Source organism: Mytilus californianus, unplaced genomic scaffold, assembly GCF_021869535.1.
Source record: "Mytilus californianus isolate M0D057914Y unplaced genomic scaffold, xbMytCali1.0.p SCAF_4, whole genome shotgun sequence".
Lineage (NCBI taxonomy): Eukaryota > Metazoa > Mollusca > Bivalvia > Mytilida > Mytilidae > Mytilus > Mytilus californianus.
This window is the reverse complement of record NW_026262690.1, coordinates 37,025,765-37,045,749: the sequence shown is the minus strand read 5'-3', so window position 1 is coordinate 37,045,749 and position 19,985 is coordinate 37,025,765. Positions and strand designations below refer to the sequence as shown.

Here is a 19,985-nt window from a genome sequence, read left to right as displayed (position 1 = left end):
GCTCAACCCGTTTAGGAATTAGGGGCGAAAAATGGGAAAAACAAGGGTTTCCTGGTTAATGGACAATCAAGACAATTAAAAAGCTGGTTAAGGGAGGTAATCCAAACACAACATTTTGATTACCTCCCTTACACTGCTTTTAAATTATGTATAAAGAAACTCAATTTTCCAAAGAAAAAAATTGGGGGTCATAATTTATTTTGCTAATTCTTTGTATATAGTCTGAAAACATATTTACTAAGTATTGCGCAACAGCACAGTGTATTGCACAACAGCAAGAAATCTTCAATTGAATATAAATTCAAAGCATACAACCAATTTCAAGTTCTTTGACTACATTTATTCTGTGTCAGAAACCTATAATGTGTCAAATATTTAATTACAATCCTGTATCAAGCGCCAATATTGTGTCCAATTTTGCCCAAACTGTTCAGGGTTGGACCTCTGCGGTCATATCCAGCTGCGCTCGGCGAAGCAGTTTATTTTTTAATAGGGTTCATATTTTTTTTTCAAAATTTTCAAAATTTCAAATTTTTGAAAAGTTTCAAGAAGAAATCTTCAATTGCACAGTATTGCGCATTAGATTTGTAAGATCTTTGACCACATTTATTTTTTGTCAGAAACCTATATTTTGTCAAAAATTTGATCACAATCCAAATTCAGATATAGTATCAAGCTTGAATATTGTGTCAAAATTTGTTTCAACTGTTCAGGGTTCAACCACTGCGGTCGTATCAGGCTGTGCTCAGTGAAGCATTTTATTTTTCTTAACATCAATATATTATTAAATTATGCATGATAAATTGTAAGTACTGCTGTATACATGATATTATAGTAGTAGTCTGCATGTAAAGTGGACCCCAGTGAACACATTAACCACAACAAAGCTTAAGTCAGAGTGAAACTGATCTGTGTACAGCAGTATAAAGAAGGTCATTTGCACAAAAAATCCGGAATTTCTTGATTTTTCCCGATTTTTGACCAGCTGGAAGTAGTCGTTCACTGAGTGTATTTCAATAATAAACACGATCAGTAGTTATATTCCCACCGGTTAACACTATTTTTGGAAGTTTTAGGCCTCTGATCTGCATGTGTCAGACACAGAAGGGAAGCCCACCCCTAAGCTAAATATAAAGAAAAAAACCAGTTTTATCCGATTTCAATTTTCCAAGTCTGTATTTCAGCTCAAAATGCATAACATAACAATAAATAGCCTTAGGTTGAGAAGACATGCATCAATTTCAAAATTAATGCCATGATATTGACCTCTAAAAGTATGGAGAGCCATTGGAGCCAAAAAAAGAGTATTTTGGGTACAGGCTATAATATTATGGCCCCCTCATGGTAACGGTTAATTTAAGTTTTAATTCAGTTCTTAGATGCTAAGTTATTTATTATCAAAGTATTTTCTTTTGACAGGATGTTAGTTGCAATGAAATATCTCAACTCCCCCCACAGATTGGTGATCTCAAATCATTGAAGTCATTAAATGTTCGGCGAAATATGTTAATAGAATTACCCATAGGTAAGATATAAATTATAAATGTTCATATTTTACATGAAATAATATGAGCCAACATCCCTTTTAATTACACTTTAAAAGAGTAAGAACATAGAAATAATGGAATAAACAAACAAATAACAAATGCGCAGGAAGTAACATAAAACCTCATATAGCATAAAAAAAATTATGAAAAAAAAACCATATAATTTGTCAATGGAGAATAAAGATATCTAATACATAGATCAGGACAAGAGATATCTAATACACAGATCAGGACAAAAGATATCTTAATACATAGATCAGGACAAACAATATCTAATACATAGATCAGCATTAAAAATACATCTGAAATCCAAATAAAATTTACCCATCCAGAAATCTCAATCTGTACGACACACTACAAGGTAGGGAGGTTATAAGTAAAAAGAATATTTTTACGCAACCATTAAAAAAAACTATTACAAATATTAAACTTTATTTTGATTTCCTGATATCATGTATTAAAGTCATATAACAATTATATATATTTTGATATTGTTGCAGAACTCAGCAAATTAAGTTTACGAAAAATAGATTTTTCAAATAATAGAATATCAACAATACCAACAGCATTTAGGAAAATTGAAACATTGGAGGAAATTCTGTTGGATAGTAATCCATTAACAATGCCACCTGCACATGTAAGTATGATCAAACTGAGTGAAAAAATATGTGCACAAAAGATTATTTTTCTTTCATCTAAATTTGGTACATAGTAAAATGATGTGGAGATTTTCACGATTTAATCTGCTATAGGTAATAAATAAGCTTATAAAAATACTGAATAAAATATCCAGTCAATTTTCCGAAAATGTGTCCTCCGAGGAAAATTACTCATTTTCAAAATTCCAAATAATTTTTATTTTTCTCTTCTTTTAAATGGTAAATTAGGGGAGGGGGTGCTATGCAGCATTTTAGTTCAGAAAATCATAGATGAAACCCTGTGGAGAAAAAAATGAAAACAATATATCTTAAGTCCATTTTTATATGACCGCAAAAAAATTTTGCGGTCGTATATTGGTATGACGTCGGCGTCGTCCGAAGACACATTGGTTTTCACACTCTAACTTTAGTTTAAGTGAATGGATCTCTATGAAATTTTACCTTAAGGTTCAATACCACAAAAGGAAGGTTGGGATTGATTTTGGGGGTTATGGTACCAACAGTTAAGGAATTAGGGGCCAAAAATAAGCATTTTTGTAACTTCCAGACATAACTTGTGTGTTAGTGTATGGATCTCTCTGACATTGTACCACAAGGTTCCATATCACACAGGGAATGCTGGGATTGATTTTGGGGGTAATTGCCTCAAAATATTAGGATTTAGGGGCCAAAAAAGGGGCAAAAAACAAGCATTTTTCTAGTTTCATGACAATAACTTGTGTGTAAGTGTATGAATCTTTCTGAAATTGTACTACAAGGTTCCATATCACAAAGGGAAAGCTGGAATTGTGTTTGGGGGTGATTGCCCAAAACGTTTAGGAATAAGGGGCCAAAAAGGGGCCAAGAATAAGCATTTTTCTAGTTTCCAGACAATAACGTGTATTCAAGTGTATGGATCTCTCTGAAATTGTACCACAAGGTTCCATATCACACAGGGAATGCTGGGATTGATTTTGGGGGTAATTGCCTCAAAATATTAGGAATTAGGGGCCAAAAAAGGGGCAAAAAACAAGCATTTTTCTAGTTTCATGATAATAACTTGTGTGTAAGTGTATGGATCTTTCTGAAATTGTACTACAAGGTTCCATATCACAAAGGGAAAGCTGGAATTGAGTTTGGGGGTAATTGCCCAAAACGTTTAGGAATAAGGGGCCAAAAAGGGGCCAAAAATAAGCATTTTTCTAGTTTCCAGACAATAACTTGTGTTCAAGTGTATGGATCTCTCTGAAATTGTACTGCAAGGTACCATACCACAAAGGGAAGGCTGGGATTGAGTTTGGGGGTGATGAATCATAAGAGGGTTCAAAAAATTGGGGGGGGGATTTTTTTTTTTTTCATTTTTTTTCTTTTTTTTTCTTTTTTTTTTTCTTTTAAAATTTTCCATTTTAAGTTGGTTATTTCTGTTTTATATTTAAAAGCAAATAATAATGATATGGTAGGAGATACACACCAAACAGGATGTGTAAATTATTATATAATAAGTATTGTGCAATAGCAAGAAATTTTCAATTGCAAAGTATTGCACAATAGCAAGAAATCTTCAATTGCACAGTATTGTGCAATAGCAAGAAATCTTCAATTGCACAGTATTGTGCAATAGCAAGAAATATCCAATAGCACAATATTGCGCAATAGCAAGAAATTGTCAATTGTACAGTATTGCGCAATAGCAAGAAATATTCAATTGCACAGTATTGTGCAAAAGAAGATACTTCGTATAAATTGCTTATTTCTTGACCAATTTCAATGGGGTTTTATTCTTGAATTCTTGGGGTTCTTTAATATGCTGATTCTAACCGTGTATTAAGTTTTTGGATTTTGGGCCCTGTTTTTAAATTGGTCCACATTGAGGTCCAAAGGGTCCAAAATTAAACTTTGTTTGATTTCATCAAAAATTGAATTATTGGGGTTCTTTGATATGCCGAATCTAACCGTGTATTTAGATTCTTAATTTTTGGTTCCGTTTTCAAATTGGTCTACATTAAGGTCCAAAGGGTCCAAAATTAAACTTAGTTTGATTTTAACAAAAATTGAATTCTTAGGGTTCTTTGATATGCTGAATCTAAACATGTATTTAGATTTTTGATTATGGGCCCAGTTTTCAAGTTGGTCCAAATCGGGGGTCCAAAATTAAACTTTGTTTGATTTCAACAAAAATTGAATATATGGGGTTCTTTGATATGCTGAATCTAACCATGTATTTAGATTTTTGATTTTTGGGCCCCATTATCAACTTTGTCCACATTGAGGTCAAAAGGGTCCAAAATTAAACTTTGATTTCATCAAAAATTGAATTCTTGGGGTTCTTTGATATGCTGAATCTAACCATGTATTTAGATTTTGGATATTGGACCATAATAGGTGAATGTCCAATTTAAGATTTTTAAGTTCTTAGACCACATTCATTCTGTGTCAGAAAGCTATGCTATGTCAAATATTTAATCACAATCCAAATTCAGAGCTGTATCAAGCTTGAATGTTGTGTCCATACTTGCCCCAACTGTTCAGGGTTCGACCTCTGCGGTCGTATCAAGCTGCGCCCTGCGGAGCATTTTATTATTTGTTAGAAATCAATTGGTATTTATTAATTATGCAGAAAAGGTTATGGTGTCAAAAGGCTAGAACATAAAAGTATAGCTGTACCTGACTATAAGTAAGAATGTACAATTAAATGTTGTTTCTTGTCACTATAATAGTGAATATTTATCTGATACTATGTCAATTTTACAGTTATGTACAAAAGGAAAGAAACACATCATGAAATACTTACAAATAGAAGCAATAAAAGAGGACCGTAGAAGAGGTGTTTTGAATGAAGCAGAAATGAAACGTCTTGTTAGAAAGTCTCTTCCAGTAACACAGTAAGTTTCTCAAGAAGATTTAGGATATCTACATTTCTCACTCAAACATTACCACATTTCTTTTAGGGAATACATAGCCTTGAAATAATAGATAATACAAAATTTAAATGGCAGAAAAATATAAAATGCAGACTTTTTAATTCATGCATGGTGAGAATAATATACATCACAATCCTTTCCCAATAATATGTTCTCATAGAATTTGTTTTTTGTGAATGTATACCTGATGGTAATTTTAAGTTTGGCTGTTTCTATGGTTACTTTGGCTGTTTCTGCGGTTAGTTTAGTCAAACTCTTCAATGAAGTAAGATTAATCCTAATATTTTTATTATCTATGAAATAACTGGGCAAAGGAAGCCGCAAGATGTACTTTATCTATTTGAAAAATTTGACCATGCTGGGTAAACTAATGACATCTTTTACCAATATGGCTAATACCAAGGTGTTTAAATCAATCATTCAAGTAGATATGGTTTTCCATTGATTTATTTACTGGAAATGTTGTTTATTTTCACTATACATTTATAAAGCTCTGATCGATCAATATTCAAGGAAATCAAACATTGGTTCAATGTCACTAGGTGTAATTGCATTATTAGATATAAATAAAAAGGGATGTGGGGAAAACATCAATATTATTGATACATCAACCAAACAACACAAACTTAAAAAAAAATATCTAAAGCTAGGCATATGGTCTTTAATGATAGACAGGTGTCTTCACCATTTGTCAAGCCTATCTGTTTAGATAAATTTTGAATGAATTGAAGAGAGAATACCAAATTTCAAAATTAACAAAAAGAAAAACACAAAAAAGAAAAAAAACATCTGATGATGTTACTTACTTTGGAGAGGGTCATTGTTGTGGCATAATGCCAACTAATCAACCTTCCGTTGTTTATATCAACCATCTATAACAATGCTATTAATGTTTCAGAGAATGCTTACAGTTATTGAAAGTTAAAAAAAACTTGTTTTTTCTAATATAGAAATAATGTTATCCAAGTCTGGAAGGCCATTAGAATATGAGTATTATTGAATTGTGAATATATATAAAAAATGTTTATGTATATATAAGACCATGTTAGAAATCACTACAGCTGTTTGTCTAAATACTGAAAATGTTTGTTTTAATATTACAGAACATCAGATGAATTCCGAAATATCTTGGAATCTCCGGAGAAATGGAAACGTCACACAGTTCTAAGTAGTGATTCAGGCTACAGTACAACAGATAGTATAGAGAAATGTGGATGGTCAGCATCCGATGTATGTACAAAATGGGAAACAAGATAATATTATATATATCTTCTTCTTTCCATTCACCTGCCTAAATTACAAAACAATTGCTACTACTACTCTCTAACAAACAAACAAAAAATGCATATTTTAAAGCTTCATATCCTGTATAAAATGATAACTCAGTAAAATGGGTGTGCATGGGGACAAAAACAGTCTCTTCTCATCACAAACAATGCTACAGCAAAACTACAATTATCAATTACATTCTTTTTAAAAGGAATATCTATAGTAGATAAAAATGTTTAAAATGATATCAGTTTGCATGACTACTAGTTCTTTTCGTGCATGTTATTGTTATTGTTCTATGTTGAATGTTACTTCAAAAGTATTATTAAAACTTATTATAAAAATAGATATCTTTATGTAGAGCCTCAAATGAATAAACACATTGACTCATTTATTATCAAATTCAAAATTATGTTCCATTTAAAAAAGCATGGTAAGATTCACTTGCCTATAGTATGCACTTCTTTAACACATCCTTCTTAAATTGGAAAACTTTTTAATGGAAACACAACCCAGGTTTGGAATTATACTTTAATAAGAAAACATCTCAAATTAGATTAGTTAAAAGCTTGCACTAATTGTATCTTCTCTTGGTTAGGTAAAGTGTGTAACTGTTTGAAAAGTTATACACATAGTTATATACAAACCAAAGTTCCTCAAAAGATTTATTTAAAACAATTATCAACTCACAGCTAATGATTTGTAAGAAATAGATATAAAGATTTATAGGTCTTGAATTATGGCCCCAGGCTATATAACAGCATCTAAGTTTGAGAAATGACATTAAGTTATTAGTTATTAAGCACCACTCTATATGTAATCCTCGTAAATATACCTAAGGTTCAGGAATCTTAAGATATATCTGAAAGGAATAAAAATTCAGGGTGTTATAAAACTTTATGACATGTCTATATCTATTCTAGGGTAGTGATGTAATGCTATGTTATAGATTACCGTTGATGAAATTCAGTTTTAAAAAATTATCTGTAAATGGTGTCTTTGAAATTCTTATGTAATTTGTTAAACAAATCTATATATGAACTTGTTATAAATGCCATGCAATTAGCTTTTCATTGTTGTGACTGGAAAGGTATTTATTTATAAAAAATTTGTAAAATTTAGATTTTGAAGAGAATAAATGAGTTAAAGACTGAAATTTATATATTCTTAAAAAAATCCTTAAAGTGAGCAGCTGTAGGCAATCTAAATTTTGGAATAAACTTTCCAATAGAAAATACACCTCACTTAAAGTACCTTTCAACCCAGAATATGGATTTTTCTCCTGGAATTTATTCTGGCATAATATAACTTCCTGAAAGATGGAAAGAAGTTTCACAACTGTATTAAACTTTAAAATAAAAAGTAAAACTTTGCCATGAATAAATACCTTTTCAGTGTTGTATTTGATGTAGCTTTCCATTCTGTGTATGCATGCTTCTTTATTTCTACTTGTTCCTCTAACAGGCTAACAGTGACATGGAACGAGCCAATTTGCTTGCCTTACGCTCAGCTGAAATGCTTAAGGATCACAGAGTTCCAATTAATGGTCACATGCAGTCGCCTCCACATGTGTATGCCAGAAAATCAGAAAATAGCCCATCGTCAAACCCAGAGCAAGTGAAAACAAGTGTTCCTCAAAATACCTATGGGCAATACGGCAATAATTATAAAGACAGTTCTGGTCATTATAACAATACAGATTATCAAAGCAATAATGTGAATGGACCAATGATGTATCGATCCAATTTTTCTAATTCATCAAATGAAAATCAAAATTATAGTCAGAATACCTATAGTAACTCTCCAGTTTATTCACAGTCTAGTGCTATTTATTCACAGAATAATGAAGTTACAAGTCCAAATTCCAGTAGGCAGCAACCTCAATACTCTTCTCAATCCTCGAATAACCTACAGCAGTATGGACAGTATACGACTAATAATGGCCAGCGCTCAGAATCAAAATATACACCAATGTCTCCTACACATAGTAGATATACCACATCACCAAACACCTTTCAGTACACATCACAATTAAATTCTGGACAGAATGTTAACTATAGGGTTAAACCTCCTCCTGTTGTCACTAATCAAGAGTTCAATCCAGAGGCCAGTCCTACTTCTCCAAGGACACCAAAAACTCCAACACCAGGATATTATCAATCTGGACAAGTGTATTCTCCAACATATGGCGGTTACTCAACTGGACCCAATTCACCGAATGCACCAATAACACCAGTGAATACCACTCCAAAAGACATGGAGAATGAAATATCAAGGGTCAGTGTTCCATTTTTGTATAAATTTGGATTAATTTCTAAAATGTTGACTAAAACTTTGATATTGGAAATGTCAATGATTTCGAGCAAAAAAGGGAACTCTCAAGAATCAGTTAAACAGATTAATTGGCAAAGATAAGATGTTCTCTTGATAAATTGGAATCGTCACTAACATCACAAACATCAGTTTATATTTTTGCGGTATTTTGATATTTTTTTTTATACATGTCCAACATTGAATCAAAACAAGAGCTGGTTTACAAAAGAACTGCTTAAATTGATACACATAATCATTGTTTGCAAGTATGAGTGTTTGCATGGATGGTATCTTATCAAATTTTGCATCAGTATTATACTTTTAAGTTCTTTTTCTTTACATTTTCCTTCTTTTAAGTTGTTATCTTATGTTGAATTTGTTGACTATATATTCCTATTGGTCAGTGATAAGGTGGTGAGTATGGTTACAACACATTAGATACAAGTTTTGAAGGATGCACTGAATGTGACATAAATATGGAAACATGATATTACTGCTCTTTTGTCTGTTTCTGTTATTTTAAACAACAACAATGACTCCTATACTTGTTTGTAAGCACTGTATAAGGTTTAATGTCGATAAAGCTGATAACATTAAAATATTATAAAAAATTAAGAATGCAAAATTTGAAAATTGTTATATTGTAATCAAAATTAGATGTGATTGTTAGAAATGACTGATATTGAATTGCCAAGATATATTATGAATAAAATTGCAAAAAATTGTATCCTTCTGTCCATTTATAATTTTTGCATTATCTCTGAACTTGAAGAAACTTTACAATTGAACTTTACTCAGATAATGGAAACAAGAAAGGCATTCTATTTGGTATGAGTATTCGATAGAAACAGTATAATTATACTTGTCATAAATTTATGCCATACCCACTGTGTTAAACCTTTATTCTCTACCTTTTCATAGACTAATGGAATATTATATCTGTCAAGATTTAGAACAATATTACAAAATGGAATGGATTTTTATTTCTTTCTGTATCTAAAATAGTTTGCTTATTATCTTTACAATTTATAGATGTTACAACTACAATTTAAGAGAATGAAATGAACATCTTGTTTACATATCTCAATAACATTTTGACTATTTGGCAGAATTCTGCAATGCAAGTGCACTTGTGAATTCTTTTACTCCTACATTCTTCTTTCTATCTTGCACTTTAAATGTATGTGAACAGATAGCCTGAATTGAAAAGAATTCATGAATTTTTACCTCCTACCATTGTAAGCTTTACCTAGTTAAGAATTTTTTGAAATGTTATACTACAATCAACCTGTAAGTTTCAGATTATAGATATAATCCCAACAGATGATATGTAAATAAAATAAAGATACCCTATAATTATTATTAATTTCTCACTAGGAATTACAAAGACAACAGGCTGACTATAACAGGAAAAAACAACAAGCAGAACAAATAAGAATGCAACATGAAGAAGAATTAAGAAGACAAGAAGATGAAGAAGAGAAAGAAAACAGAAGACGTGCTGCCCTCAGATTACAGGAAGAACAAAGAATGTTATTAGAGAGACAAATGGAAGAAGAGAGACAGAGGGAGGAATTAAGGTTTGTAGAGTTAAGACAGTACATTTTAAAAACATTTTTGATGTGAAAATCCATCTTTGTTGTCATTTTTAAAAGAGGGTGTAAAGATTAAACTTGTAAGACAAATATAAATATTTAATATAAAACAGGCTTAGAAAAACATGAACTACAAATAGACCAGATTTGATGAATGTGACACTTTATCAGTCATCTGTAGCATCTGTCTGTATTGAAAAAAACTATTTGGTGTTAGTAATGTGTGAGATATAAGACAAACATTATTAAATCAAATATCAAAGTTGATTCTACTTAAGGTTTTGTTGTGAATGTGTTTTTTTATGCCCCCGTCGTAGCGGTGGGGGCATTAAGTTTTACCCTTGTCCGTCTGTACGTACGTCCCAAAATTGGTTTCCATTTTCTAACTTGAGTTTGCCTCAACCAAATGTTATGAAACTTATACACATTGCTTATTACCACAAAACACAGATCAAATTTGAATTTTGGTGGCGTCACTTTAACCGTTCTAGAGTTATGCCCCTTTATAAATGGAAAAATTGCAAAATTTTTAGTTTCCGTTCCCTAACTTAAGTTTGCCTCATCCAAATGTTATGAAACTTATACACAATGCTTATTACTACATGATACATATTAAGTACGAAATTTGGTGGCGACACTTTTACCATTCTTGAGTTATGTCCCTTTATAAACATAAAAATTGCTGAATTTTTCGTTTCCGTTCTCTAACTTTAGTTTGTCTCAACCAAATGTTATAAAACTTATACACAACCGTTCTAGATGAGTGTTTACAAATAGAAAAATTGCTGAATTTTTAGTTTCTGTTCTCTTCTTAAGTTAGCCTCAACCAAATGTTATGAGACTTACACACAATGCTTATTACCACAAAACTCAGATCAATTCAAATTTGGGTAGCGTCACTTTTACCGTTCATCAGTTATGTCCCTTTGTAACTATATGATATGCAAGGTGGGGCATCATATCCACATTTATTTCAATAAATTTTTCATATGAGCAGGAAATATTTGAGTATTTTTATTATTTGACTATTAAAAGTGTCATGTTATGATCAATTTAGAAATAGCATAAGGAATAACTTTTTTTAATTAGAAAAGCATTTTAGGCTTCAGTAATTTGACAACCATGAATAGTTTTACACTTTTGCTTTCTGAATCTTGTTAATTCCAAATCCAGTGTTGATTAATTATTTTTTATCTGAGGAGTTATGTCTCTTAAAAATGTAAATAATATCGTAAATCAACATTGTAAGCCCTTTTGCAACTACATTCCTTTGTTGGAGTTTGATGAACAAAGGTTTACATCAGCATTATCTCAGATGAATTTAAAAAAATTAGTGTTCATTAAATATTTATATTTATAATTATTTTAGAATTTATTTCCTTTGGAAATGTAGATGATCTTGAAAATAAACAATAGTATTAAAGCTCTCTTGCATCTACATTTGTCATTGGAGTTTAATGTACTTATGTCAAAGGTTTACATTCGCGATTGCAGATGAGTTTGAAAATCATTGATAATATATGGTCAATGGACATTGGCTGCTCTGTAGCAATCATATTTTCTAATTATATTTGAACAATTGAACATGGTGGACTACAACAATTCAAGAATCGATTCATGGGCTGTAAAAATAAATGATTCAACATGAAGATCTACATTAATCAATTCATTCATGGTGAAAAATCCTATTTACAATGGATTGCACTGAAACATGCAAAACAGCAGCCATTGAAAAAATATGCATAACACAATTTGATTAGAATACTTCTATAATGTATACCACTTAAAAAAACGATTTTACCTTTTTCAGATTACAAGAAGAAAGAAGACAGCAGGAAGAAGCTCACAGAAAAGAGGAACAAAGGAAAAGAGAAGAAATCAGATCATTGGAAGACCAAAAGAGAAAAGAAGAAGAACATAAACAAAAACAGGAGGCCCAACAATACAAAGTGGAAAATAAGTATGTTCGAATCTCAGCTTCATTTTTTTTTTTTCATTTAATACCATGATAGCACAAACACAACATTTTAAATTTACGAATGTAAGGGGACATCAAGGAAAAAAAATTAAAGAAAGACATACTTGTGATGGTAATTTCATTTTGCACAAACAAAATTTGCAGAAATTTGCAAGAATGTATACTTTTTTGTCTGTAATGGCCTGCCTCTCATGCCTTCGTTATGCTTTTGAATACTAATCTGCTGATAAAATGAAAGAGTTTGTCTGTATAACATATGAAAAACTACATGAAACACCTTAAATGTATATTTTATTGTTGTATTTCTGTTTTATAAATGTAATATCAAAGCTTCATTGAAAGATATAATAATTTGATAATTTTGAAAGAAAGTATTTACTAATCACTTTTGACTATTGTCTGTTGTTCATTTCAGTAACACATTGCATGTTATGTTTTCTTTTTCCCAAATTCATAGAAACATGAGATTGAAGTATGAATTCATTATTACTAATATATATCATCCTAGTGAAAGTTTCAGCAATGCTTGCATGAAATGAAATAAAGAAAAATATCTGCTTAGATAAATTGCTTTTGTACCTAGGTATAACTCGCCATACATCATGGACAGCTTTAATGCATGGCTTAGGTAAACAGAAAAGTGTGAATTTGCATTGAAAAAATCATGTGTTTGCACAATGGATACTACTGAAAATATAGAAAAACAACCTATATATGTTCACTGTCTTTTCCTGAATTTATGTCTTCTCAAAGAACTATGCAGGTTAATTGATACTCCACATGCTGTTTGGTCAAATTAATGAAAAGTTAATAGGAACTATGTGTCTAAAATTAACTCTTAAAAGCAGTTCTAAACATCGTGTCAGTGGTTATCTATTGGACTTATATTCCAATCACTTTTGAGGTAATCTGTCCTTTGAGCAGACAGTAGGTTATTTAAAGCTTTGAATGCTTTTTTGATTTTGTGTGCTGAATTGCAATTCTGCTTCAATCATTTTGTTTTTCACATCTGCAAGGAAATTGAAACCACGCTCAAGAACACTAGATAATGTTACAAGGTATGATTTGTAGATGGAATGGCTTAACACACGAGTTGGTTTTAGTTAACAGCTTTGTTTCTGCATGACTTTCCTTCACATTGGTTAATTGGTAACATTGTAGTATCATTTCCATTGGTCATTCATATTTCATTTTCATTGTGTGGAGATACATTTATCTAAAATCACTAGCATAATAAAAATTTTTGTATCTATATCTGAAAGTTAGATTTTGTTCTGTCTTTCACATGAAGCACAAGTATGTGAACTTGCTTTTGAAAAAAAGAGTGGAAAAATGGTAATTTCATTAAAAATCTCTTTTCAGATGGACCTTAATGAACTTCTTCAAGAAGGCTAATGAAAATTAAAATTATATCTTCTCTCCTTGTACAGATCACTCTCCTTTTTAATATATGTTTTATGTGCAAAAGTGCATTTTGGTTATAACTGAAAGATTGTAAATACTTGTATATAATGAAACTTATATCATTGTGGCTGTCCAGTTCTTGCTTTAGACTTTCCCTTTAATAACCTATGTCGAATTCTTGATCCTGGTATATTTTGATAAGTAAGGTGAGTTATCAATATAAGTGAGTCTCTTATTCCATTAATACTTATACTGTTGATTTTTTCATCACTGCCAATCATACCTCGTGCAAAAGGTGCCAATTCTCTCAAATTTACAAACACCATTGAACTTTCTCAAATTTCAAGAAATGGTAATAAAATTATCTCATTTTGATTATGTTTTGGAACATAGTATTTTCTTTTTGCAAAGATCCTAAGATTTAAAAGAAAATTGGCACCAAAATGTTTTACAGGAGCCGTCTGCTTGCTAGTATCTATTGTTGCATGTGGACTGTAGCATGATGTTTATTTACAGTTATGGGTATAACCAAGGTTGGCATGACAGACCAGGGATCAGATATAATGGACATACGGCAGAATCCTTTGGCATGCAATATAGGTACTGTGTCTGAGGATGGTTTCAATAAATACCAAAAGAATACTCATAAATAGATGTATAGGTTTTGATTAAAGATACTGTATTGCTGAATCAAACATATATTTAATTTTTTTCCTGAAAAATATTGAGAGGAAATATCATTGAAACGTTTCAAGGCTTTGATACATATTTATTTATTTCTTTGACTTCACAAATTTTCATTGTAAACTGAATGCATTGGTGCAGCATCTGAACATGATTTAAATGTCCTTGTGCCTGCTAGAAGTAGATAAATTAACTTTTCACTCAGTGACTAATTTGTGTGTGTGTGATCAACTCAAAAGTAATTTTAAAGAGAGATATGATGAAAAAGACACCATATTGTTTCTTGCATTTGTGCATTTACTATTAACTTGCAGAGAATGTTTATAAGTCTGATAACATCTGAGTAAAGTAATTACTTAGGAGATTAACTTGCCTCTAGATTACATGTTTCACTTGATATGTCAGAATGCAGCAAGTCGTAATAATACTACTAAATATATTAATGTAACTCATTCTTTTAAATTAACCAATTTCATGTTGTATGAGTAAAAGCTATAAGTTTGCTGTGTTTCTATTGATGTTGCTATCTTGATTATATGTGTGTTTAAGTTTTCTCTTTTTGGTTGTTTTCACTCTAATACTAATTATTTTTCAGTTTGTACTATTTTAGTTCTTGCCTCCTTCACTGAGTGATTTGACTTGCTTCTTTATGCTATGTAAACCACCCTGGATGCCTGCCCACTTAACACAGCTGTTGCTTTGCTTAAGCTTCCATTCAGAATACAAATTTCTGCATTATATTTAGTAGTTTCACTCAGAAATGATTGACAAAGAGGATCTTTATGTGATAAATATAGTAGAAATTTTTGATATTTATTGTACTATCAAAATTGAGTATGGTTGATGCATTTTTTGCCAATTTGTTTATTGAAAATATTTATGCCAAGTATATTCAGAATATAGAAAGCGTGAAGCTAGATATGAAACCATTACGTTTCAGTTGATCAGAACTTATCTGTTCATGTAAAATCGTATTTATTTTTACTTCAGCAAGTCAATAAACCACAATTGCAAACAAAATCTTTTTGAAACACCAAAAATAGATCTTCATAACAACATGGAAGAAAATAAAGACTTTCTGTGATGAAAGATTTGAAATACAACCACTTTTGAAAGTATTAAGCACAAGGTTATATATAATAGGATTATAAATATTCTCATGATTTAAGCATTTGATTTTAACATTTTGTGGTGTTTGAGAATTTAACACATCTTTGCATGCTATGTTTTTGGTAATGGATAATCAAACATGGTATTTGGATGGTCCATGATTGTTGGTTGTATCTTGCAGAAAACCAAGTATCAAAACGTCAAGTTTCAACAAGGAGGACAAGAAACCTTCAAATTCTACTCAGTACCGGAGAACTGTCTCGGACACGGCGAAAAAACTTCAACAGCCTGCTAATAAAAAATCAAACGTTGTAAAAAAGTAAATACCAACATTCAGTTCATTGATTGAAACTTGCTGTAGTGGTATAGTCACTTGGTTGAATATCTGAATAAGACTTCATATTTCAAAAACAAGGTTCTTTGTTGTGTTCTGAATGCTCATAAGAAAGTGATTATAATTAAGGAAGCATAAATTTAACATACATAATCTGGGTTCATGTTTGTGTAAGGGTTGTTAAAAAAGAAATATGTGAATCAAAATTCAAAATTTGAAATCATTGTTTTAATCCAAAAAAATTCTATGTTTTAGGCATTCATAAAAATTCTTGTATGGTACTGTATACAACTGTCTACAACTAATGGCAACTATCTGCTAGATTTAGTAGAAATTTGTGACTAAAGATGATTTCAACATTTATAACATTCAAAATAATTGGTTACCATATTTTTCTGAAAACTTGTTAATAAAAAAATTTATATGCTGGTTTGCAAAAAGGTTTTTGAACAGCTTTTTGTAATTTCGTTTTTTTCGTTTCACTCAAGATATCAGCAGCAAGTTTCAAGTAAAAGTATATGTTTCATCCAATATTAACAAAGAAGTTCCAGGGTGGTCAAATGTGTGATTTTCACTTGCTTCCTTTAACAGCTAGGAGTGCATTCTAATACATTGGTTTGATTTAACTAGATAGATTACATATATATCATAGTCTGATAGAATACACAACAAAATTAGTGGTAGTTAAGCCAGATATATCACAAAAATATTATATAGTCAAACATTAATGACAAATGAAAGATAATGGAATGGATACCTAATAAGTAAAAGAATTTGAAAATGGAATGAAATTTTTAGTATAGGTTTTATAATCTTAATTACATTTTATACCTTTCTGTTTTCATTGTGGGAAGTTTTACTATTTTGCTTGCTGTCATTTTTAATTTTCCAAATTTTTATTCTGTTTCACTCCCTAATATTATTTCCTCTTTTAATTTCTTCAGTTCTTTAACACTGTTGTCTTTGTTTATATGTTTTTATGTTCTTCAATAGTACATGTTTTGTTGAAAAAATAGCTATTTGACATATTCCATTTGCAGTGGACCACTTAGCCCTTCGTCATCAAGTCCTTCTACACCATTGATATCACCAAGTCCAAGCCCGAGGTCATCAGTTAGTTCTGCTGGACCAAGTCCAGCCTCTTCATCAACTTCATTGAATAAGGACCCTAAGAGTGCTGGTGGTTCTATACCAAGAAGGCCAAGGACAATTGATAAAAACCCTGCTCCATCCTCTCGGCCATCACATGGAAATGTGTCTCGACCGTCTACAACGTCAACATTGCAATCTAGTCGTACAGCATCACGGACAACAGGAGTGACAAATAGTGCTGTGAAAAAGAATCATGTTACACCTGTTAGTAATATTACTTTCAGTATCAATATTTACAATCTGTGTTAAAAAATACTAATATGGCCGTTATGGCTAAAATAAAACATAAGGGTAAAACAGAAGTATTGTTTTTCAACATTTCATTTTCTATTAAAAAGAATAGGCTAGACATATCGCTGTGTCAACAAAGTTTATTAGTATTAGGTTTGCACCTTGATACCATTATTTAGTAATATGACTGTCTGTCATATTTGTTTTTCTTTTACTGTCTTGTCATAAATTAAGTTTTTGGTTTATTTTGGTTTGAAATGTTTCAGTTTTGTCTTGTCTGGGCCTTTTCTTTAAAGCTGACTAAACGTTATGGGTTTTGCTTATTGTTGAAGGTTGTACAGAGACCTATAGTTGCTTAAATCAACTTCATGTGGACTCTGTAGGATAGTTGTCTCATATGCAATCATACACATCACCTTATTTTATAATGATAGTGTAGCATTATTCTACTTTTGGATTCATTGTAAGGAGTATTTGTTTGTCTGACCTATTTAAGGTAGTCTTAAATTTATGTTTACACTCCTGTACTCAAAGGTCAGCAACATGTGGTATGTGAAATCATGAGAACATGTTTCATTTTACCCTAATTTCAGGTTAATTACATATTTGCCAAAACTACTTTGCTAAATTGAACCAATATTAGCAGGCATAATGTTTTTAAAGTTTTAAAAGTTCCTCATTCTGTATGATCAGACTAAAAACATGACCACCAAATTCTTGATTCTGATTGGTCAGCCTTTAGAGTTTCTTCTTCTCTGAAACTAAATGGTTGAATCCCTTACAAATTTATTTGGAATGATGATTGGGAATCCCTCTACAAGAGTTCTAATTGGTTCTGATAAGTTGATTGACAGCTAATGAATTAAGAGTTTAAGTTAGCATATCATTGATATTAGCAGGTTAAGTACTTTGAACTTTTGATTATTTATTATTGTTTTATTATAGAAGCTTTGTTTTTCCTATCTAGTACACTGATATAGCTATTGTTATAGTTATTGTTTTGTCCATTAGGGAGTTTGGTGTTGATTGTATAGACAGTTTAATTTATTTACAATTTTTCTAGACCTACAGCAATTAGGAGCTTTTCATGTTTTGATGATGTCTGGATTTTTATGCCTCTGTCATCACTGGAGGGGGCATTAAGTGTTACCCTTGTCTGTCCATACGTATGTCCTGAAATTGGTTTCCATTCTCGAACTTTAGTTTGCCTCAACCAAATGTTATGAAACTTATACACAATGCTTATTACCATAAAACACAGATCAAGTTTGTATTTGAGTGGTGTCACTTTTACCGTTCTTGAGTTATGTCCCTTTATAACGTTATATGCAAGCGGGGGCATCATCTTGTCCATGGACACATTCTCCATTTATATTGTTTGGCTAACGTCTTAAATTGATTGATTGATTAGTGTTAAAGCCACTTTCAGCACCATAGTGTTATTAGGTGGCGGTCAGTTTGTACTAGTGCAGGAAGCCGGAGTGATAGTAGAACCACCAACCTTTGGTAGGAAAACTGACAATCTTAGTCAAATTAAGATTGGAGTCCAGCACACCTGCCATGTATAGGATTCTAACTCACAACCTCTGTGGTTAATGTCTAATAGACGTGCCCTACATTTTTATTCATATATAATATTTGCATAAAGAAAAAATAAAATGATTGATATGATATGCACCTATTTTTTTTTTATTAAATTGATTTCCAATTTATATAGTCCTAATTCTCATGTTCATATAAAGTGATAGAATTTCATTTAACCATGAAGTTTTTGCCTGGTTTCTAAGACGCCTATTGAATCAAAAAAGAAATAGATATGATATATGACAAAAACAAGAACAAAATCAAAAAAAATTCTGTTTATGGTTAACTTGTTAAATGCAGTATTTTTTCTTCATTGGAAATCTCACTGCCATTATTTTAATGGAGAGATGGACACAAATGGGTTCAATAAGGCAATGAAATTAGAAAGGGTTTTGTGAATTGATGTTCAATCAATATGAATCCTAAACATTCATTAAATTACCGTTGCAGGAAGAAGAATTCAGACAGAAACACCAACAAATTAAAACGCAAACACAAGTGGAATCCCAGAAAGCCAAAAGTCAATTAGAATCGTCAACATCTAGACAGGTAAGATATAATTGTTTAAGGACAACTGGTCTTAAAAATGTATGCAAGGTAAATATTTTGGCAACATTGGTATGGCAGTATGGAATGAAAATCATAACATACATCAACAGCTCATCTAATAAAAGCAGAACTTATTCAGACAAAGGTTCAAAGATGAATTTTATTTTTTGAAATCAAAAGTCAGTTAAGGAAAGAAATAGAAAAACTGTTGTCTTCTGTATCTCTGACATCTATGCAGTTGCAGTCCACTTCTCAGAAATGTTTTAAGTGACAATACACCTTATCGCTATTTGTCCGCCATTACAGGACATCACACAGGTTCCCGTAAAATTTGATGTCATAATACAAAAAACATAATATCTGACGCCACAATGGAAAAGTGATTGTTGTATGACGTCAATAGTTCAAGCGGGACAGATTCTCGGGTCAGCCGGGAATAGCGATAAGGTGTATTCTAGATATTGAAAAGCTGTAATTTCTGACTACTACACTTTAATATTTTAGCTATGAAAGTTTTGTTCTCTCTGATCAGAGGGAATATCGTCTAAATGTATAATTTTTCTGTTCAGTATAAAATGAAAAAATAAAGCATTTATGTATTCTTTGGTTTTCAAATGATATCAGTGTGACCAATACCATCTTATTAATGCAGTTAAGATGTGTATTAGAATCATGT

The 19,985-nt window shown here is 31.2% G+C and overlaps 1 protein-coding gene and 1 long non-coding RNA gene across 11 annotated transcripts in view; one reads left to right on the top strand and one right to left on the bottom strand.

Annotated features, from left to right (window-relative positions):
• Window positions 1–4,767, bottom strand: part of LOC127698319 (uncharacterized) — a 54,496-nt gene extending 49,729 nt beyond the window's left edge. Inside the window, exon 1 of the long non-coding RNA XR_007980790.1 lies at window positions 4,723–4,767. This is a non-coding gene — a long non-coding RNA (uncharacterized LOC127698319). The remainder of the gene's footprint in view (window positions 1–4,722) is intronic.
• The window catches only part of LOC127698258 (DISP complex protein LRCH3-like), an 81,098-nt gene that overhangs the window by 34,991 nt on the left and 26,122 nt on the right, over window positions 1–19,985 (top strand). For 2 of the 10 annotated variants that reach the window (XM_052201625.1, XM_052201622.1), the window contains exons 4-15: window positions 1,420–1,525; window positions 2,048–2,184; window positions 4,937–5,067; window positions 6,210–6,336; window positions 7,840–8,652; window positions 10,066–10,268; window positions 12,094–12,243; window positions 12,845–12,889; window positions 14,182–14,265; window positions 15,641–15,778; window positions 16,834–17,149; window positions 19,211–19,309. In XM_052201625.1, the coding sequence (XP_052057585.1) occupies window positions 1,420–1,525; window positions 2,048–2,184; window positions 4,937–5,067; window positions 6,210–6,336; window positions 7,840–8,652; window positions 10,066–10,268; window positions 12,094–12,243; window positions 12,845–12,889; window positions 14,182–14,265; window positions 15,641–15,778; window positions 16,834–17,149; window positions 19,211–19,309 (2,349 nt within the window). Of the gene's footprint in view, window positions 1–1,419; window positions 1,526–2,047; window positions 2,185–4,936; window positions 5,068–6,209; window positions 6,337–7,839; window positions 8,653–10,065; window positions 10,269–12,093; window positions 12,244–12,844; window positions 12,890–13,277; window positions 13,320–14,181; window positions 14,266–15,640; window positions 15,779–16,833; window positions 17,150–19,210; window positions 19,310–19,985 lie in introns of all 10 variants that reach the window. The other 8 variants (XM_052201623.1, XM_052201632.1, XM_052201624.1 and 5 more) reach the window with 8 other exon arrangements.